General features: G+C 36.9%; 1 protein-coding gene across 1 annotated transcript in view; it reads left to right on the plus strand.

Moving 5' to 3' along the window:
- Positions 1–22,885, plus strand: part of ACSS3 (acyl-CoA synthetase short chain family member 3) — a 65,349-nt gene that overhangs the window by 18,907 nt on the left and 23,557 nt on the right. Inside the window, 4 exon segments of the mRNA XM_054514949.1 lie at positions 576–656; positions 740–835; positions 7,644–7,795; positions 12,579–12,682. Of these exon segments, the coding sequence (XP_054370924.1) occupies positions 576–656; positions 740–835; positions 7,644–7,795; positions 12,579–12,682 (433 nt within the window).

The following is a 22,885-nucleotide window of genomic DNA, read 5'->3' on the forward strand; positions in this document are numbered from 1 at the left end:
TTCTAATTTTCAGATCCCTCTTTTAGCTCAAGACTGGGGTGGTATTCATTTAGCATTCATGCGTGCTGGATAGTAAACTTTCAAGAATATACTCTGACATCTTTAAAAAGAGTCAGAGCAAAAAGGGATATTTGAGGGAGTAATTAACCCCATTTTTTTCAGGGATCATCTACTTTGCAGGTGTGAAGATGATATAGATAAAGTAGGCAATGAGTTTAAAATATGCCTAGCATTGGGATGGTACTGTTTAAGTGAGGTAAATACTTTAACTCTTATTTTTTGTCAGTATATATTAACTGAATATTTGTATATCCAACTTTTATGAGAGAATTTTAGCTTTGTTAGTTATCTTCTGAATGTTTGCTTTATTGTATGTTTGGTTTTAGTTTTCAAAAATTACTTTAGTGGAGGTGCTCACATGTTCTTGTTGGAATAGATCCTTTTCTTGAGTAAGAAGTATTGAAGTTGGACAACTTTGATTCCATTGCTGCTAAATCCTTAGCATTTAATTGAACACAGCATTATGATTGTATCCTTCAAATCTTGATCTTAAATACTCAAATTTTCTCATTTAGGGTGTTGTGAGACCAACTGGTGGCTATGCAGTTATGCTGAACTGGACCATGTCTGCTGTATACGGCCTCAAACCTGGTGAGGTAATTCTATTTAAATGTCATGTAAATTTTTTTTAATGCCTTTTATTACTCCTAACTATAATTTTATTTATATTTAATTTTAGGTATGGTGGGCAGCTTCTGATTTAGGCTGGGTTGTTGGTCATTCCTACATTTGCTATGGACCTCTCCTTCATGGTAATACTACGGTTTTGTATGAGGTATGAAAAAACCTTCTAAAAAGTCTAAAAAACCTTCCTTGGAAATGGCAGCATCTCCTTCAACTGATGATCCAGATGATCCTGTTTATGCCTGTCTATTCTTCATGCCACAGATATTTAAATTGTGTGTGTATCTTCAGTGTTTATACTCTCCCACCTATTGCAGTAATTTTTAAAGAAAACTTACTTCACTGTCCTTGAAGCTTGTCTACATTTGTGTGAAGGGTGATGGTTAGAGGCATAAGGAGCCCTGAAACAACAGAACTAGAAATAACAGATGGTGGAGTGTACCTGTGTTATTGATTAAACTACCTTTATTTTGGAATTAGGAGAGGGCGTTGTGTTTTGCATGTCTTGTGATGAAAAATACTTAGTGGAGCTTAGTTGGATGCAACTGAGAACTGTATGCTTGGAACCAGAACTTCTAATGAGAGTTGTCTCTTCTTTCCTCTTTACCACTCAAGGAAACTGAACCCAAGACACAGATGACATTTGGGACTTAGTCCTTCCCTTCAGGGGATGAAAACTAGTGGAGGGGGAAGAGGAGACTAGTCCAGTTAAGAGTGGCCTGGGGCATCCTTACTTTGCTGCTCAAAAAAGTAATCATGCTGCCTTACATTGTTATTTTTACAGAATTTATTGCTGATTGTTCTGAGTAACAAAGAGCAAAAACTTCACCCAGTAGCAGAAATGCGCATCGTAGACTTAAATATTGTATTAGCTTGAGTATTAATTACTATAGTCTAATTAATGTTTAAATGCCTAATAGATGTTAATTAGATTCTTCATTCTAAGGGGATTAACTCAGCACTACCACAGTAGTTAAGCAGAAGAGGAAAGCGGTGTAAGAAAATTGGCAAGCACTTGCAGATAATAAAAAGACTTTGGTAGTTTTATAGTAACTGTTTTTGAATACTGACAATGTGCTAGGCCACATTAAAATTGTTGCATGAATTGTCAGAAGAGAATCACTGCAATGAAGAGGTTTTCATTCTTGCAGTTGTAGAGTACGCCAAGAAGGAAGTGAAATAAGGAGTCCTTCAGCATTTTCTGTTGCACAGTCATCTTACAGTGAAGTTTTATCTCCATGTGAATGCATGGGGATCAACGTGATTATTGTAATTGTAAAGGTACCTCTGAATTTAAACTGTTGTAAAAAAAAAGGAGTATAAATCTTATTTTTTTAACAGTAAACATAAAGAAAAATTAGAGTTAGTATCAAGTTGACATACATATCTGCTTTGTCTTTATTTGCTCTTGGTGAGATCTTATTAAAAAGAAATAGGACATTTCCCATTTTTCTTCTCCAAGATGCCACTAATCAAGGCTTCAGACAGTGTTCATGACATAAGTGTCATCTTTTTGAGGGTTAATAATGGGAAGAAAAGGAAAGTGTCTGTACACACAGGAATAAAAGCAATATTTATAAAGAGAATAGTGCATAATTTTTCCTCTTCTCAGAAGACTGTATTAATAGTAAATATTCTGAAATTTTTAGTCAAGTCTCCTAAACGTTGCCTAATTAAATATTTTGGGTTAGGGAGTATCACTGTTTAGCCATGGGGGAAGAACATCACATTCCTTTTGCATGTGGACAACCACTATTGAATATAAAGTATGCTGACTTCATACCCTCACTACTTCAAGTGTTTTGTTTATTTTTAATCTACTTAGGTGACAACTTGTCATTTAAAAAATTACTATGGAAATTATGCTTTTAGTTTTCACTTGCTGTTGCACTGTTTTCAAGAATGCAAAAATGGGGATGAATTCTTTTGAATTCAAAAGCAAGTGTATTTTTTGTTTTGTTTTGTTTTGTTTGGTTTAAATAATCTATCCTGTGTTTTTTTCTCCAAAACAACAGCAACAAATAAGTCACCTGAAGTCTCACAGCCCACTCTGGGTTGCCCTTGCTAATAGGGTTTCAAGCTGTAAGCAACAGGGCAGTATTTAGAGAAAGTATAGTTACTATTTGTGGTCCTGTGATATCAGGGAAAGGGCAGCATTGTAGTGTTTGGGACTTTGAACTAGCGTAAGGAAGAGGATACCCACACTTGTCAAGAACCAGGCATTAAGGACTTAATTTGAGTGGTCTAGGTCAGAGGAGGACCTACTGTTCCACACAGAGCTGTAGCATCTTGTGTGCCTGGAGTCTCTCACAAGGCTCTCTGGAGTCCTGTAGTTGCAGCAGATTTGCAGGATACATAAGAGCAACAGGTTTGAAACTACTCTTCTTTGGCACAGTTCTTGTAGATATCCAGCTTTTCCTGCTGTTTTTGTAAGCCAGTATCATCAGCTTACAAAGCAAACACTGTCTCTGAAGTCTGGTAGGGATCACTCTGCCATCATACATACTGATTGTGGAGCAAATTCAGTAGGACATGTTGTCTCAAGTCTTCAGTGGAACTTTGGCAGCAGGGTCATTATAAGAAGGCTGAATGCCTCTGTGGCCATATTCTTTTGAGTCCTGATATGTCAGGATTTTGTGTGTGCTTTGGCATCAGCAGGTTTTAGTGGCATGCAGTACATTTTCTATACAGAGGAAATTTCCTCATAATTTTGGATTTAGTGGTAATTGAAGATCCCATTGTTGTTAGGGGTCAAGCATAAAGGGAATTGATGCATTCTTACTCCTGAGTTTTTGGATATTTTATTCTAGCTCTTCTTCTGTGTCTCTTCCCTCAAGTAATCTCTGCTGGTGGCTTCTCACTTTCTCCATACAAGAACTTTCCTATTCCGTTGGTAATTCTTGGTGTCTGTGAATCTTTTTTGATAATCATGTATGAAATTATAAATCATCAGCACATTGTCTCAGGATGTCTGCTTAGCTGTTTGACATCTCATAAATAGCATGCTAAATCGAAGTACTTCCAGAAAGATTTTCCTGTCTGTCTGTCTGTTTCAGTCTCTTGGTAGGTCTTTTCTGTGAGAATCTTCCTAGTTCATACAAGAAGTATCTGTTCTTCCTTTTCTCTTTTAAATTAGGTGAGACAGATGACTCTTTCTGACTGCCTTTGTCCTGTTTACTGTGCTCTCATTTCCTGTCAACCATAGATATTATTGCCAGTAACTTTTAAAAATCAATTTTCATCTCCAGTATTGATGCAAATACTGGTCTTGAACTGATCCCTGCAGAAATCCAGTGGAAGTGTCTCATTTCCTCAGTCCCCAGTTGACTCAGCAGTCTGTCAACATATTCTGAATTCAATTACACTGTGGTTTACTGTTTATATTGCTAACTTTTAAAAATAAAAATTGCATGTGGTAATAAGACTTAATGGAATATGGTAGTACGTCTTAAAAATTTCTTATAATAAATGACTACTGTTTCTGGCAATTTCATTTGTAGGTTTTGAGCTCTGAAATTAATTTGCACTGTCTCAGATATGTGTTACAATCTGATTATAAGGGAGATTAATTAAGGTGCAAACAAGACCATATGCCATAGTCAATAGCATGGATTTTATTTATCAGTAAATGTGAGGTAGAGAGAGAGATAGAAAGAAATATAAAAAAGAGGAGGGGGATAGAAAGGGAGACAAATTAGGGGAAAGTTAGTTACCACCCCTGTGAATCCAGGGCATCCTGTTCATCCTCTTCTTCTTGTCTTCTCTGTGGTGGGTGTCCCATAAAATATAAAATTCAATGGGAATTAATATATATTGTATATGTATATACATTGTATACATTGTACATAATATATACATTGTAATATACATTGTATGTGAAGGTGTTCACAGGGGTCTTATGTTGAGGGAAGAGACTAGGATCTGACTCCATTTTTCAGAAGGCTTGATTTATTATTTTATGATATATGTTACATTAAAACTGTACTAAAAGAATAGAAGAAAAGGTTCTCATCAGAAGGCTAGCTAAGAATAGAAAGGAAAGAATGATAACACAGGCAGCTGTCCCAGACTCTCTGTCCGAGCCAGCTGGGCTGTAATTGGCCATTAATAATACACATCCAAGATGGGCCAATCATGGATCCACCTGTTGCATTCCACAGTAGCAGATAACCATTGTTTACATTTTGTTCCTGAGGCCTCTCAGCTTCTCAGGAGGAAAAAATCCTAAGGAAAGGATTTTCATGAAAAGGTGTCTGCGACACATTGTACATACATGAATGCCCAAGCACCTCCCCTATGAGGGAGTTTTACACTGTCTTATGCAGCAGAATCTGAATCCATTGCAAAACTTTGAATCGCTTGCAGTCCTATGGTATAAGGCCTGAGGAAAGAGTCTGGGGACCTTTGGGGATCTCTGGTGGTTTATGACCCCTTCTAAGACATGAGAGTCGTCTCTCACGTGGTAGTCCCCTGGTGGTGGGTGGGACACCTCTATCCTATGTGGACCAGAGGTTTTGCCATCACACTCCCAAAAACTCACCTCCTCCCTCTCGGATGCATTCTTCTTTCCCAGCCCTGTTTATTTCTCCTAGAGGTAGTTGGACAGTAGTGCCACCTTTATCTTATCTCAAGTTCCCTTAGGTGGCTTAACTCACAGTCAGAATTCCCATGAGGAGGCATATTTGGAGGGATGGACTTTGGTTGCAGATGAGCTCTTTGCACACTTTGCTACAGTGGGCAAAGTACTTCAGTGATCTTAAAAATGTTTGAGCCATTAACCATTTCAGTCTGGTTCTTCCCATTGGGAACTTTTTCGGCAGAATCTGTAAGAATATTTTATACCTGTGCCAGATTTTTTTTTCCTCCGTAAATGAATATCTTATTCTCTGTGTTATATGTCCCATCAGCTGTCAGGTGAATTTTCTCCTCTTTCTACTGTTTGTCTTTTATTTGGTTTTCTCCTGTATCTGGTAACTCCAAACCTAAACTGCTTTAGCTTACCTGTGACATAAATATCAACCTGTCAGAGTCCTGCATGTTTACCTGAGCACTCCTGAAGATTTAACAGTTTGTGTAGAAGATGCTGTCAGGCTCAGGCTTGCTGAAAGTTTGAGGCACAAGCATGTCTGTGACATAGCTCATGCAAAGATCAGGTGTGAAGCAGGATCTGGGAGGGAGTGGGTGTGCTCAGGGCCACATAGCCCTTTTATGGGCTCTGGATATTTACATTTGGTTAAAAGTAACAGCCTAATTTATTACTGGCTGACTAACCAAGTTCACCTTGCTCCACAGCTAGGTGTTTTGGTGTCCAAGATGATTGATATTAATTCAAGTACATAATTACTTCATGAGAAGCTTGTGGCAATTTGGTATTTTTCACAGTCTGAGGCTGTTTGTTCAGCACTAGTGATGTGGGCTTGAACTCTGAAGTAGGTGCCTAGAGATTTGCAGGTATAGTGAATATTAAAGGGAGAGAGTGTCAACTTGAACAAACAGGTTCATGAACAAGCACTGATGAACACATGAAAGTTGTGATGAAGTGGTCTGCTGGGGAGATGTTTCAAGACAGTCTGGTAAAAGATTTTTCTATTACTGTGTATTATCTGACAGGTACTGTGTGTTATCTGACAGGAAAAAGGACATAACTCACTTTCTAAGCAAGCATCATTTTGCATTTCTTTTTTGAAATTAATGATAGGCTAATTGCAGGAAGAGGGCTTTTCGTGTTGATTATACTACTCTTCTGGAAATTTATTTTCTCTCCATTTGTTTCTTACTGCCTGCTTAATCCTTTTCAAAAAATGGCTTTTCAATTGTGCATTCTGTTTTGTCTTATTTTTAAAATCTTTTGTGGTGCTCCTCTTTTTTGAGAACTCCTCTCAGCAGGAGCAATATCTCACCATAAAGCTGCAAAACCACTGGTACATATCCAGCCTTGGCTGTCCTGTGTTCTTTGAATCTGATTAATGGTTCACCAGTGCTCTTGCCAGTGTTCAGGCCCAGCTGGATGCAGTAGGAAAAGTGTGTGTCTCTCGACTTGCGTGCTCTGCCAAAGTTCATCTTCTAAGCGTGGCCTTTCCAGTGAAAAGGTTATGGTGATACCTGTGGAGCTAAAACTCATTCTACATTAGCATCACCCTCTAATTTCAGAATATGTATGGAGCAGTTCGTGCACTGTGGTAATTACACTTACAGTGAGATTGTGACTATATGATTCTGTGCTGACTGCTTATCATATTTTCAACACCATAAGAAGGTATTCTTGATTATTTTTTATTAGGATTACTTTCCATTGAACAATTTGTCATAAATGATTACTTCTGTTTACAATTCTCTTGGGTATGCCCCTTGACTAAGCTCAAGAAAACCCCAACCCCAAAACCAGTCCACAGTCTGGTAGCACACTAAAACAGAATAGGGGCCCTTTAGGATCTCTCCAGGCTACATGTGGGATATCGTGGTTCCAAAAAGTCAGTTGTAAGAAGCTAAGTGGCAATCTTTCCAGATTTGAGAAAAATTTCTAGGTAAGAAAAAGCTATCTGTGCATGGGAATATAGCTGCAGTGCCAGTGTGTCCAGAGACTCCTTGTTCAGAGGGAGTGTGGGTGTTTTCTAAACTGCATCTCAGGGTAGATGTAGACATGACTCTCTCTGCTGCCAGTGCAGTAACATATCTTTGTCTCCTGTCTTTTCATTTGCATGTCCATTTGTCCTAATTTTCTAAGTAGTAACTAGTATGTGCTGTGTTCATGTAAGACATGGTTCCCAAAGCTCGTGAATTTATTTCTACCAGTGAATACTTTCACAGTATTATTATTTTTAACAAAGCTTCCTTTGAAGTCTTACTTGAAATTACTTCTGTTGCTGTGCTACCACTACTGTTACGTGCTCAAGGCTTGAACTGTCAAGGAATTATGAGATATTTTTGTCCTGTGACATTTTAAATTATTCTCTCCATAGGGGAAGCCTGTGGGAACGCCAGATGCTGGTGCCTATTTCCGTGTGCTAGCAGAGCATGAAGTAGCTGCCTTCTTTACTTCACCAACTGCAATTAGAGCAATCCGTCAGCAGGACCCTGAGGCAGCCTTGGGAAAGCAGTACTCGCTGAAAAGGTGAAGTAAGGATACACTGGAAGCAGTTTTTTCCAGAAGCAGGCTGCATGAGCTAAGAGTAACAGAGAATCTGGGGTCTTGCCCACCTCTGTAGAGTGCTATTTTAATCTATTCTTGAAAATTTAGGTGTATACATGCTAGCTTGCAAATTTCTACTGATAGTTTTGAGGACTTGAAAGCTGTTAAAGAGTCTATGACTCTAATGTTAAGAGCTTTTACTGAGTTAGAATTCCTCTCCCATCTTTTACTTTACTCCCCTGTGCTTATACTCTGTAATACAGTCTTGGATTATGTCATCCCATACTGCTTTTTCTGCATGACCTCTCATTTTGTTAAGGATGCACAGGATCTTTAGTGTTTGTTTAATCAGAAGCTAGTCAATGTTTTGCTTGTTGCCCCAAAACTTAATTATTGTTTATGATTATGTATCCAAAGGGCTATTTTATGTCTTGTACTGCTTTTAAGGTGCTTATCACTATACTATCAGCATGCTTCAAAGTCTTGGCTGAGTTCATCCTCATAAATCCCCTGTGAGGTGAGAGAGTGGTATTATCTGTATTTTGCAGATGGGAAGCTGAGTCAAAGAGATTAAGGTCAAAGTCTTCTGTTAGTTTCGAATATCTAGTCTGAGCCACTGAAATACCACTGTTTCAAAGATTGTAGTATATGCTTAAAATGTGGTGTTAGCATTATATTTATGAAGTGTTTCTCATAGTAACTTGGTTTGTTCAATACTTCTACAGACAAAGTTTCTGTATCTTATGGTAAACATTCTAAAAATGAAAAAAATATGCGGGTTTGGACCACATCTAATCTTGAAGTTGAATGATTTGCTCAGCATCCAACAGGGACTGTGTCAGACTGTATAGGCAGTGTTCAGTCACAAGAACATCTATTACCACACTTGTTCAAAGAGAAGGGAAGCTTCGTTAGACCTCCACATTCTTAATTGCTCAGGAAAGTTTATTATTAGTGAGCTGGATTTTTTCCTGAGGTATTCATTACAAGCTTATCATTACTTTCTTCCATCTGTTTTGACTGCTATCATCAGCCTTTACTCCTCCCTGAAATAAGAAAGAAGCTCATTTGAGACACGAATGCGCTATTGTCCTATGACGTTAATTGACAAGAAAGTGATTCAGATTCTAGAAAATTTAATTGCTGTTCCTTGGCATTTCTTAGACAATTACTTTGTCTTTAGAGTATTCATTTAATGGGAAATCTGCTTACCTGCTTTGTAAATTGCCACATTCTCTGGCCAGATGAGAATTCTAGCTCAGAGTCTCCTTGCAGTATCCGTTGCCACAGATATAAAGAGGTATTTCATCATTCCTATTCAGTCATATCAAATGAGCTTCTCCACTTGTCTGCAGCTTTAGTTGTCTCATAATTCACTCAGCTTTGGACCATGTAGTTCACTGGGATGTGAGGTCTCTTTACTAAACCCTCTTATGCATCATTTAATATCTAGTAGGTACAGTTGTTAAGAAAGTCTATCAAGTGATTAAAATTTCCATTCTAGGGAAATCCTTGGGTTTGGGTGTTACTTGGATAGACTTTTCTATTCAAGGTCAAGTGAATTATGTCTGATTCAGTTTGAAAGCATTCTTACTTTTACTTCATTTACTTGATCTATGATGCTTTCTTCTTTGTTACATGGTGAAGAATCTTTGAAATGTCCTTGTGCTACATGCACTAAAACGGATCCTTACTTTAGAGACTGCATCCAGGAATGCAGTCCTGAAAGAGGTTTCCACCATGGTACATTTTATTTCTGAAAAGTTCTGTTAAATAAATGGTAAAAGTCAATGTCGCTTAAAAAAAATAATGCTAAAAAAGGCAGTTACTGATGAAGAAAAGAGGTGATAGGCAATGCCAGCTTCCATACATAAGGGAGCATTTGATTTACATCAGTAAACTGCATTATAAGCTAACTTGTGTTCTTTTGAAATGATGTAAGTGAAATAAATTTCTGTTAAGAACTGATGTTTGTGGCATCACTGGCCTCTGCACAAAATTATATATATGAGTTTTCCAAAGGTTCTAGTGTGCTTTAAATTTCTTGTGTCTATTGGAGCCAAATCTTGAAATTTCTTGACTTTTGACACAAAATGCCACCTATGTCTAAAGCACAGCTCATGCCTAACAGTAAAACAGATGTTTAGTTTTTAGTAGTGTAGGTCAAAAGCCCTGTTCAACCACCTATTTATAGAGATCTAAAGACATAGCTTTTGATAATATCCAGTGCTGGTGAGCATTGCTGCCTTTTGTGTTGGAAAAACAAGTAACATCCAAATTCCATGAGCTTTGTCTACGTAAGCATATTCTGTTCAGCTCTTTGAATCCATTCTCCTCTTCAGAAGGTAGTTCCATAATACCAAGCCATTAGCTCTTCCTATACTTGAATCACACTTCATCCTACAATTGACATAATTGTTGTGAGCTGGATTGTTCTAATTTCCAAACAATTGACAAGTGATGGTTTTACATGAAATGTGGCAACAGCTCAGCAGTTTGGATTAATGTACAAGTAATTTGCCATTTGTGTCCAGTAGTCTACTCTGCTTCCTTGACTTTTGGTCAGTTGAGAAAGTTCTGCAATTTTATATCAAGAGCATTTAAAAATTCTAGGTTGTGTTCATCTGATGCCCGATAATAATGGACTTTAAAAAGAAATATGAGACTGCATAAAAACTGTGCAGAAATAATGAATATAAAGTAGATAAGAAACTTCCATTATCTGTCTCGTAATGCAGGAACAAGAGGAAGTGAAATTAAAGTAGCAAATTCAAAACTATTAGAAGGAAATATTTTCTCATAGATTTGACATTTCACATATGCTGCTAGGAGGATATATAATTAAGACCCAGAACTTGTTACAATCGAAGTACGCAATGCAGTTCTGCCTGCTGCCTCCTACTCTGTGCTGCTGTTGATCATACATGGCCTGTCCTGGTGGAGTCCTGAACTGTGCTCATGAACAGCTTTGTGGAGCTGCAGTTGTGTTCTGTGTCTTTCTCTGTGACTGTCACTCAAACATCTAATGCTTAGATTCTCATATCCAAGGTAAAATCTGTTTAGGGAAGGAAATGAACAAGCACATCCATGGAGAAAAATCAGAAGATGTGAAAACATTTTTTTAAACTTTGCATGTTTAAATAAATAATTAAACAAAGAAACACACATATATATATATATTTATATATATGTGTGTGTGTATATATATATATGTATGTATGTATGTGGTGTCCACGTGCATTAAAAATTAGTAAGAATTCTTTATTTCCAGGCAATGTTTAGAGGTGCAAATGAACCTTCATTGCTGTATTTTTAGGAAAAAAAGCTTATGTAGTATCATGCAGATAGAGTTTTTCTTTGCCAGAATGCCCCCCCCCCCCCAACTGGTGTGTGCATTCCAGAATTTTAAAAAAAAATTGTTCCAAAGTATTTTAATTTGTAAAAGTGAAGCTCACATTATTAACCATATGAAAATTTAAGCTTTTGGTAAATAGTTTGGAGATGTTGTTTCTTCTGTGCTTGGAGTGACACCAAAATGTACGTGCTTTGTTGAACAATATTTATTGCTTCAGGATCATGAGGAACATTGATCTGTCCCCTCTATGTCAGGTGAAATTTGAAGTCCATTCTGTTGAACTCCTGTATAGGGCCTAAAAGCTTGATTGTGCTGTATTTCATGTTAGGAATGTAGGTTTTCAGAACAGCTGAGGACATTTATTTAACAGAGAGGCTGTAGGACCTTTCTTCTCAATTAACTGCATTGCAGGGATAGATGGTTGCAGTAGAAGGTGGACTGACATGCTTTGAAGTTTTAAGTGGGCTTTTAAAAAAATTTCTCAGTGGAGCATTTCATAGCCATTGGCATCCCTTGTTTTGCTATGCTGTTTGAGAGGAGAAAATAATTCCATGGTACTTATGCTTAGATTTGTGGCACTTTGCTTTGATACTCTTTTTGATGGTTTTGTGCTTTAAGTTTGCCAAAGAGCTAATTTTTCTCCTTCTCATAATATAAAGTTGATCTTTAGCCTGCAGATTATTGAATCTGATTATTAAAGCTGGCAATTCAAAAGAGAGGAATTTTGCTTTTGGCTCAAGGGATAACAGAATATCTTAAATTTTCCCTAAGTCTTATATGTTCTTGGTGTTTGTCTAATTTGCTTTCTGGATTTCATTTCCATGGAAAGATGAGACTCGTAGTGTTTCTAAATTATATCCCTCTGAAGTGAAATTTGTGTCATACCAACCAGATCTAAGAATTCTCTCTTTCTGTGGCTACAAATCTACTGGCTTTACAAAATCAGTGCAGTTTCTGTCCACTTTTGAAGGACAAGAGTGAAGTCCTGTGTTCAGCAGTTGTCCTCATTCAAAATGCACTCAGGAAGGACTTAAAGTGAAACAAAATGCCAATGGCATGCATATGGCTGTGGGAGATTGTACTGCAATGCTAATGAATATATCTACCTAGTTTTTGTGTTCAGAGCATTTAATTATTTTTACTTCAACTGACAGTTGCTTGCCTCTGGTCTCCCAAGGGTATGTGCATTCAGCAAATAAAGTTTCTTTTACATGATGAAGTATTAAGTAGCTTAAATTAATGCTGCAGATATTCTAGTTGTTTCTTAGTAGGAAAGAGAAAACAAAAAGTAAAAGTCCTCCTTTGTATTTTCCCTTTTCTGGGACAGTGACCAGAGACATTTATTGTATTCATTATCTTGTTTTCCTTTCCACATCCAGATCAAGATACAGACTTTTTTTTTATTTAAAGGTTCAGAATGATGTTTGTAGCTGGCGAGCACTGTGATGTGGACACGCTAGAATGGTCAAAAAGAGTCTTCAAGGTACCTGTCTTGGACCACTGGTGGCAAACTGGTGAGTGGTTTAAAATACCCTTTGTAAAATACAGTGAGGAGAGTATTTTCAGGCTTGTTTCTTGAGTCTGAAGGTAAGATAGTTTTTTCTTGCCATGAACATGTAAATAAATGTAAAAAAAAAAAAATTCAAGCAGGAAGAATGTTTTTTGAAAGTGGTCTGAAAAGTGACTTCAGGGTACTTTTAGAAAAACGTGACTTTTGTAAAAGCTATATAAAGAAGGTATTTTCTGCTACCCATGTTTAAAAAAATAGTTTGTATTAGTATTTTTCCAGGTGTGTTTTATGTTGTTTGCATGTGTGATCGTTATGTGACAGACTGTTTGCTATTTAAGGCTTAAACATTGTTTTTTTGCATATATAATTTGTTTAATTACAAACAAACAATCTGCTGCATAGAGTAGACTCCTTGGTCTTTAATACTGTTCTGTATGGGTGTCATCCAACTTCTAGTGATTATTTTAGAGTGTTTCCTATTTGTTTCACTGCAATGAAGGAATCAGAGTACCAGTCTGTGCGTAACTTTGCAAAAATCCTAGTTGAATCCTGGATTAAGACTTGATCAAATGTATTTCCTTATAACTGTGGATTCATATATCTTTAAATTTCACTATTAGAAAATTAAGTTTGCATTTTGCTTCTTACACACATTGCTGATTAAATAGTGGCAATGTATTACAAAAGCTCCTTCCTGCCTGCCTGCCTCCCTCCCTTCTTTGCTCCCTTCCAAGAGTACCTCTTGTGTTTTCTGTGGATCATTGATTTAAGATGTGTGGTCTCTTTCTCTATAAAGAAAAACCTTCTGAGGTTCTCCCATGATAGATCAAATAGAAGCTATAGAAGATTAGAGAGAAAGTGAGAAACTGGTATTTCATCTATATGTTATGCAATTAGATAGTTGAGGAGGCTTAAAATGCATTGTTTTTATTAAAAGAACCCAAAACACAATATTAGGTAAATTCTGAAAAAGTTCTGGAAGACAGTAGTGTAATTTTGAATTTAACCTGGGTTTAATCTGCTGATTAGCTGATCAATACAAGGCAAAAGACCTCTGTTTCATTCAGTTCACTATGATCCTAATGTCTGTAGGCAGGCTTAAATGATGCAGAATGAGAAATTAACTGAAAAGGGCTAAAAGATCAAATAATGTCTTTGATAAATCACTGAACTGTCAATAATCAATGTTACTGTGTGTAATTTTGTGTGGTTTGGTATGTATTTTTGTCTGTCTTTGCAGATATAAAGATATATTACATATACAAAATTGCCATAGCTTTTGCATATGTTTAGTGCAGAAGTTTCACGTTACAGTGTTCTTTCAGATGTATCTCAAGTGTATAAACATCAACGAGAGATTTTAGGCATATGGATATAATGGAACTTACACTGTGTAGGGGTAAGACTGTGTTTTAGACCTTTTTCAAAGACCAAGTCTCAGCTCAGACTACAGTGTGTTTCTTGATATGTATATTCAGGGCATGCTCTTAAATTAAATTGTACCATGACTTAGTGAACTAAGGTCATTTTAAATATATTGTTTGAGAGCATTTAATAATTTGATTAGAGTGAAGACCCAAGTGATCTGTGTGGAAATGTGAGCTGTTGAATGAAAGCGAGGCCTTCAGTCTGAAGGAAAAAATGTACTAATTCAGTTCCTATCAAAGAACTGAACTTCAAGGGATAAGGAAGCAAGAATCACAGAGTAATTAGGTTAATGAGGACCTCCTGAGCTCATTTAATTTCATACTCCTTCTCAAGCAGGATCAGAGAGAGTGTTGCTCAGGATCCTGTTTAGTTTTGAGTATCTCCATGGATGGGGATTCTCTGGCCACTCTGGCTAGCCTGTGCTAGTGTGTGACTGCCCTCACAGTAAAGGCATATTTTTTGGGCTCAGATGGAATATCCTGGTTTTAGTTTGTGCCTGTGGCCTCTTGTTGTGTTAGTGGGCATCACTGAGAAGTCTGGCTAACATTTCTTCAATGTGTGTAAATACTGGATGCCTCCCAAGAAGGCCTACAGGGGTGCTTTCTGTGAGAAGCTGCCAGAAGCTTCCTTCATGTCTGGCAGAGTCAATCCCTGACAGCTCCAAAGATGGATGTGCTGCCAGTCATGCCTGGGCCGATTAGAAATGGTGGTAACGTATTCAAAAGTGAGGGGAAAAAAGTTATTGCAAAGCTGTAATTGCAGCCAGAGTGGTGTGAGAACATGTGAGAGAAACAACTCTGCAGACACCAAGGTCAGTGGAGAAGGAGAAGGAGGAGGTGCTTCAGGTGCTGGAGCTGAGATTCCTCTGCAGCCCATGGTGCAGACCATGGTGAAGCAGCTGGCCCCTGCAAGCTGTGGAAGTCCACAGGAGGCAGAGATCCGCCTGCAGCCCATGAAGGAGACCCACACCAAAGCAAGTGGATGCCTGAGAGGAAGTTTTGACCCTGTGGGAGGCCCATGCTGGATCAGGCTCCTGGCAGGGACCTGTAGATCCATGGAGAGAGGAGCCAATGCTGGAGCAGGTTTCCTGGCAGGACTTGCTACTTGTACCCTTTCCTTGTCTTTCTTGAGCTGTGGAGAATTGAACACAAGACTCCAGATGTGGCCTCACTAGGGCTGAGCTGAGGGAGAAGATCACCTTGCTCAACCTTCTGGTCACATTCTTCCCTATGCACCCTAGGGTGCCACTGGCCCTTCTGGCCATGAAGGCACTGCAGGCTCATGGTCACCTTGCCATCCACGGGACTCCTGGGTCCTGCAGCACAGCAGCCATTGCTGCAGGTGAAAACAGTCTTCCCTTCTGCTCTTCACTCACCTCTGCTTTAGCAGAATACAAAATAAATGCCATTAATTGTGAAAAAACAGGCAGTTCTGTCACATTCATCCTTATCTGTCACTTGTCAAAATGTTGAAAATCGATTTCTGTGCTGGAAAAGCCATTTCAACCAACAGTATTGGATTTCAGTACATCTGGTTAAAGGTTTATGTACTGAATGTGAAATATTTTATAGAATAGATAACTGGCTGTTTAATTCATTAGAAATAGGCAAGGTTAGTGACTGATGACTGAATAAGGACCCACAAATTCAGAAATAACAATTTTCTGAACTGTCTCCAAAATAAAAAGCGGCATGCTAAAAACACAATAAAAAACCCTAATCACTTCTGTCAGGAGGAAGTTGAAACTATTAGCTGTGTTATGTAGAACTAATAAGTTTTTAAAATGCATTTTTTATAACAAAATGAATTGTCTTTTTTTTGCCATTTAATTGCAGCTGAAGTTGGAAATTGCTATTTTGTTATACCTCAGATTGAAAGTTTCTGTCTGTCTTCTACATATGAAAATGCTTTTGACCATTGCTAGTCTGACAAATTGGTACTTATTCCCAAAGCTGATACTTACCTGCATTCTTTCAAAACAAGAGCATTGCAAAACTCTGAGAAATTCTGACATCTTAATTTTGCTCGAAAACTGTAGACCTTCAGCAGTTATGTTGGCTCTTTGAGCTGAGGCTAAAGCAGAAGATGGAGGAGGAGAAGTATCTGGGTAAATAGTGTTTCTTGCATAATGGGATAATTTCTATTCCTTTGTTAATGACTGAGAAAGGTAAGGAAAGGATGAGTTTTGTAGAGATGAGAAGTGACTGTCATCATTTGGAGATGGAAATGAGTGTGGGGGAAACAAAAGGCTGACAAAAGTATTATAAAATAGGAGTGTTAACCACTTCCTTCTTCAGGTTTAGTGAGATGTCTTTAAAGCACTTGGCCTCTTTGCCATATATATAACTAGAAATAAATTAGTATGGACAAGGAAAGGTGGATTTCTTTCATTTGCTCTTGAAATTTCGATTTATGGTGTGTATTTGAAATCACTGTGAATTGAAACAGTACTTTGAAACAGAAGTAATCTTTCGTTAAGGGACTTCAAAGCAGCTACACCTGGAAAAGCTGATTGCTTAAAACTGATTTGTGTCAGTACACCTTCATCAATAACACTCATTTTAAATGTTAATGTTTGTTTTACAAGTACAGTAAGCACATCTTACAAACTGTGAAATAGAAGTCACAGCATCAGTGAGTGGCAAGGAAGATTTTCATGCAGTAAGGACTGGGAAGAACTTGCTGTTTTCTTTTGAGATATGGCAATGGATGAAAGAATGTTATTTTCTGATCTTCTGATCCTATGCTCAACTGTACCTGGAGAGAGGAGAATTTTGCTTGGGTTGGTGCAGGTGTTAAGTTTTTGCTTATTTATACAAATTGGCACTTAGCACTTCAATAGCAATTTTCATCTTCAAAGTTGTGCAAACACAAGCAATTAATACTTTTGACACCCCTGTGAAGTAAGTACACTTATTCCAGTCTTGCAGACACTAAATAGGGAAAGAAGACTATCCTGCTCCAAGATATCCTGTAAGCCTTAAATTCATTGTCAAAAAAAAGATTTTTTTTTGAGAGATAGAATTTTTTGGTCTTATTTACCTATGTTTTGCAATTTTTTTTTTTTAATGGGAAGTGGAATGCACATTTTGGATCTTGTTTTCTCTCTCTCTGTAGTTGTATTTTAAGGCAATGATATAGTTGCTCTGTTTTAGTATTGCAGTTAGTTCAGTTACAAGAGCCTTTCCAAATTTATTTGAAGTAGCCTAAACAGTGTTTGGGTTGTATCTACTGTGTGACTACCCTCATTCTGAGAGAGGGGCCTCAATAGACAAAGAAATGCGAGTATGGCTTACCTTGATTTTGGAGCTAGCTTTGAATTCTAGGAAAAAAAAGGGAAACAGCCAGGAGGTTGAGCTGTGCAAGAAAAAGACTCTGAAAGTTTGTGTTAAACATCTTCAGCTGCTTTCATGTTACTAAAAAAATGAAATTCTGCCATACCACTTTTTACATTTTGAGAAAATGGTAAGTCAGATTTCCATTTATTCATAATGAGTATAGATATAAAGAGGTTTTTTTCTCTTGATGTTTTAAAATAAAAACGTTTTGAGACTCTGCCTTTGAGGATGTATAGAAAAATTCAGATGAAATAGAACTGAAGCTGAAAATTCAGTGATAAAATATGGCTTGCATAAAATCTCAGTCAAGAGACATGTTTCCATAGAACTTTAGTTGAGTACTATGGAAATGAAAGTTATAGAGTGTATAGAGTGTAGTAGGTTCAGATTGGAGTTATCTACTATTTCCTGAGTATCAGCTCACTAGCAGGCATAACTATGAAACAATTGTGTACATTTTGTGTTTTCATGCAAATAGGCTGCTTTATCCAGTAAGGAGTAGGTTTCTGCAGCAGGCATTAGGACAAAAATCAAATGGGGCTTGATACATTCTGACTGCTGACAAGGAAGATTATATTGCACATTGTATTATATTGCACATTGTATTGGATATTCTGAGACAGTGTGATAAAGTTTTCTGGTAGGAATTCTCCAAGTTCTGTAATATAATTAACAATGTACTCTATCACTTTTAAAATGATTCATTTTCCTTTTCTGTGTCTTACCTCTAAAACATGTAAATGCTACCTTGGTAATATTTTTATTAGGACAGACTGCTGTTAGGTAATTATATGTAGTGGTTTAATAATGGTTATACAGAGTTTTTATGAGGACTGATACAAATGTGTCATTGAATTCAGAGTAAAAAATATGAATCATGGATAAGTGTACTCAGATGAATATATTTCAGTGGACTATTTCTGAGGCAATCAAAGAGTTTATTAATGTGATCTCCAAGCAGCATGATGTGATCCCCAGACTTGTGTTTCCATTGTGTTGCCTTGGCAACATTGTGCGCAATCTCCTTTGTATGTGTATCTGGAAAGATGGATTTTGCAACTAAATTGTTAGCTAACCTTTTCAGGTTTGCACTGAAGAACTGTTCTTTAAGTGAATTACCTTGTCAGGGAAGACCTCCAGCTCCCTTTTGTCAGCTGGATTCCACATTTTGTTCTTCAGTTACCTTCCACTTTGCCCCATTCAAAACTGCAGATCAGTCCAGTGATTTTGTTCAATATCGTGAAATTCTCAGACCCAAAGCCAGTGGGAAAGGTAAACTAAAGAAAGGATGGCTGTTTGATTTGCAACAAATAGTCAATTCTTGACTTTTTTTTTGGAGTGAGAGAAATTCAGTTCCGGAGTTACAGGGACCAGGAATCTGGAGTTGAAATGAAAGAGATGAAACAAATTTTATTCCAAAGTCCGGGCAACTGGTTTAGGTTATCAGGTGCCTCAGTGTAGACTCAACTACTTTCATGCTTTTTAAAGATGTGTGCATCCTGTCAAGACTCAGATCATATTTTTTTAGTGAAAGCTGATAACCTGCAAACAGTTCTACAGGAGTGGGAACTACTTGGCAGAAACTTCTGCTCCTCCACAGCCCTGATTTACTGAGTCCCCTGATCATTATTTACTGGATAACTGAATTTATAACAGGCATTCATGACATTTTTCATGTCTCCCCCTGGAGACTTGCATTCTGTCCTTTAAGGGTATGAAAAATATAGATTGTTTCAGCCATTGTTTGCTGTTTAGTAATTGCATGTGGACTGTGTATCCTTAGTAGCAGTATCTCATCATTCCTTCAAATGTCATCTTACAACACCCAATTCAAACAGATTTTTGGTTGCCCTTATTGAAGGAGAGAGAGGAAAAGGTTTTTTTAGTGGCCATAAGCATTGCCAAGGCAGAGACTGACCTTTCAGTTCTGTGTGGTTTTCCCATTCTTGGACATCAAAGAAGGTATGTCTGGATTATATGCATATTCTCTAGGGTGGTTTTGTTTTGAATGAATCATTACAACTTCATAGGTTTATTGTGGCATTCAGTGCTGTTCACTGTCTTTCATATTTCACAAAGTGTCTTCTCTCCAAAACTATTTTTCATTTAAGGGTTGTTTCAAATGTGCATTTCACATGGCTTTCAGTTGTTCAATGTGTTTTGGGAAGTGTACCCAGATGCTAGATCTGGAGTGTTGTGGCTTGAAAAAAAAAATTTTTATTTTTATTTGTGGAATTTATTGCAATTTGAACATGGTTAAGCCAGTAAATGTACTGCGTCCTTCTAGTTAAAAAAACAAAAAGCATGCATCTCTGTACTTCGCATTTCTGTGAAGGTTCTCTTTTCCTCATGGCTATACTCTGGTTTTTCCCCACTGGTCAGCTCCTCCTCTGTGTTGATACAAATTCATTATTAGCTGTGCCACTTCTAGTCTGCCTCATTTGTGCTGACATTTTCTAACTTAGAATTGATAAAAGTGTGTATTAAGCTTTTCTGTTCCCATTTGGCTTCAGTTTCTCAGTGCTTATTAATCTTAATCTTTTCTGATTGTCTTTCCACATGCAGTCAGGGACAAAATTAATATGGATGAAGTGTAAATGTTTTCATCCTTAAAATTTCATTGATATAGTTTAGATGATTGAAAATAAAAGAACTGTAAAGCAGTCTTAAGTCATGAAGTTGAGCCATGGGCAATATTTAGTTTGCACTGAATATTTGGGTTGCATTTAGGCAAATGAAGAAGATGAGGGGACATGTTTAGGAATGGATATGTTAAAATAGAATAGTGCAGTCTCATCTCTCTGAAGGAGATGAGCTATGGCTATGACAGTGCCTCCAGTTTGTATGAGTGTGAAGATGTTACAGCTTGTTGATCTCTTTCTTGTCATATGGCAACTGCTTTTTTATGTTGCTCAAAGTGAGGGTAGGAAGAGAGTGTATTTAAGATATTAGATCCTGATAAAGATACTTGAATTCATAGTAGTAATTTTACCTGTCTTTTCCATCTTGTCGGTATTACTACGCATGCAATGTATTAAGATTCCTCAAAACAATTAAATAGCAAACAGTTAGCACTGAGATGTGGAATTACTTTTAAATTTTCCATTTATCTCTTAGTATTTCATCATATATCAGTTATGATGTCACAGTAGGATGAAAATAATTTGAAATTTATTTTGTCTGAAAATATAATTTGATGCATTGCCTGACTTAATACATTTTTAAACATGTCATCTGACATCTTCCAAATACAACCAAATAGCTTTCCATTCTCTAGTCTTGGCTGTCATTTTGCTACAGTCAATTTATAAGATGTACGTTATAGTAGCATATATAATATTTGGAGGCAAAGGACCCTAGTGTACTTACAAAATGAATACATAAACTTCTGGTGCTTTATTACTGGCTTGCCAGTTAGTGATAACCAGTTATTTTCTGCTTTGGTTTTAATATTTGTCATGGCCCACAAACCCTTAACTAAACTAGTTGGACCTTCCTTGCAGCTATATTTTGTATATGTATTTTGGAGATTTCATTTAAATCTGCTATGAAATCTTCAGAGACCTTGTGTATTTGTATAATACCAACCCCCACAGTTTGTAAGTATATTCTGTGATTGGATAATTGTGCAAGTGAGCCTTGGATGAATTTTAATGGATTTGGGCATTGATTTTATTTTCAAACAAGTGAATTGAATACAGGAATAGAACTGTTATACTGGAAGTATTTGCCCTTCACAAGTGTGATACGTGTTCATGGTAATAGATGCTTGGTAAATTATGTTCATGGTAAATTATGACTCCACGTGCTTTAAAGCATTTAGAAAACATTTTAAAAAATACTGGTTTCTCTTCTGACCTTCAATTCTAAGAATAAGCATGGAAATGCAGGCACTTTCAGAAAATACATAACTTTATAAATAAAATGGATTTCTGTTTTGAGAAATGGAACTTCAGCTTTTCAAAACTTTTAGCTCACTTTGTCACTTTTTTTTTTCTCGTAAGTCCATGAATCTTAGTCACACTTAAAAAAATATTGCTTAATTTTCTATTTATATCTCTTTTCCATGCTTTTTGAGTGAAGTTTCTGCTTTACAGTTTCTTCTTTGCAGTTTCTGAGTAGAGAAGTTAGACAGTTAAGAAGAGCTTTTTTAAGGTTCTGTGTACAATTTTACCAAGTGAGAAAGGTAAAATTTAATTTTACTTGGGTGTGAAGAATAGGTGAAAAACACTGTTGTTTTTCCATGAGGCTTACAATTAAGTTGTAGAGGTTTTATGTTCTGTTTTATAGAGTGCTAGTGGGATGAAAAAACATTTTGAAGCCACTTCAAGGTAACAAATTCTTCTGATCTTCTGCCAAATGAATGTTACCTAAATTGTAAGCAGCCTGATGGACAAGGTCATGTTTTAGATGTGAGTCTCTCTAAATAACATTAGAGCAAGAAAGTCTTGACTGAAAATCTTTCCAGTTATTTACTGCTTATTCTTTACCCTAGCTTTATTTAAGTTTACAAGGAGTTTTTCAACTCCTTACAAGACAAGTGTGAAAACCTTGATTACAAACCACCAAACTTGCATAGCTCACCTTAAAGCTGATGCTTCTGGAGGTTTTTGCTAAAGTAGACCCCTGCTCCTCACTTACCATATTTTGTTATTCTCTTCACATCTGATATTTATTGTGTTGATGCTGCATGTGCTTAATTCACAAGAGGAATAATTAAGAATGCAGCCAGATGGAGAAAAAATAAATTATAATTACAGTGAGTGTTTAAGAATTTTTTGCTGCATGTCATAGTCCTCAGAAGCAAGGAGTGAAATAAAATACTACACAATTCATGAAAAAGTTTTTGAAGTTTTGCTACAAGCCAGCAAAACCTTTTATCATTTAGGATGACAGACTGTCTTTAATCTAATCTAATGGTGTATTATGTGTGAACTGGATTTAATTTCATACTTCTTTCTGACACTTGATAAAACTGAATCAGAGCATCCTTAAGAATTTACAGTTCTTCAGATTCTTCAGTCCTTGCTGTCTTCTTATGGTTCCTCTCAGTTTTTTGTTATAATTTGCTGTAGTACCATGCTATATATATTGCTAGATAGAATTTCAGTAAATGTAAGCTCTTTCATTAATTTTTACTTCATTTGATGACAAGCTTAAATAAAATGAAGAGGAATGAGTAAAATGGATGGGGAGGTTCAGAGTATAATTATCATAGCTCTGAAAGTAGTTTTCACTAGCTTTTACTCTTAGAATGTGGTAAAAATCATAGCATAGCTATATATACTAACAATGTGGGTGGAGCAGTGCTGTGGATTTTTGTAGCAGCATCAAACATTCACATTGTATTGGGATTATCCAAACTGTCCTTATCTGTGCCCTTTGGTGCTCTGGGATAATAGTGGCCAGATGTCATGTCCTTGTTTTAGTGTTGATGGATA

The sequence above is a fragment of the Molothrus ater genome, chromosome 5 (assembly GCF_012460135.2).
Source record: "Molothrus ater isolate BHLD 08-10-18 breed brown headed cowbird chromosome 5, BPBGC_Mater_1.1, whole genome shotgun sequence".
Lineage (NCBI taxonomy): Eukaryota > Metazoa > Chordata > Aves > Passeriformes > Icteridae > Molothrus > Molothrus ater.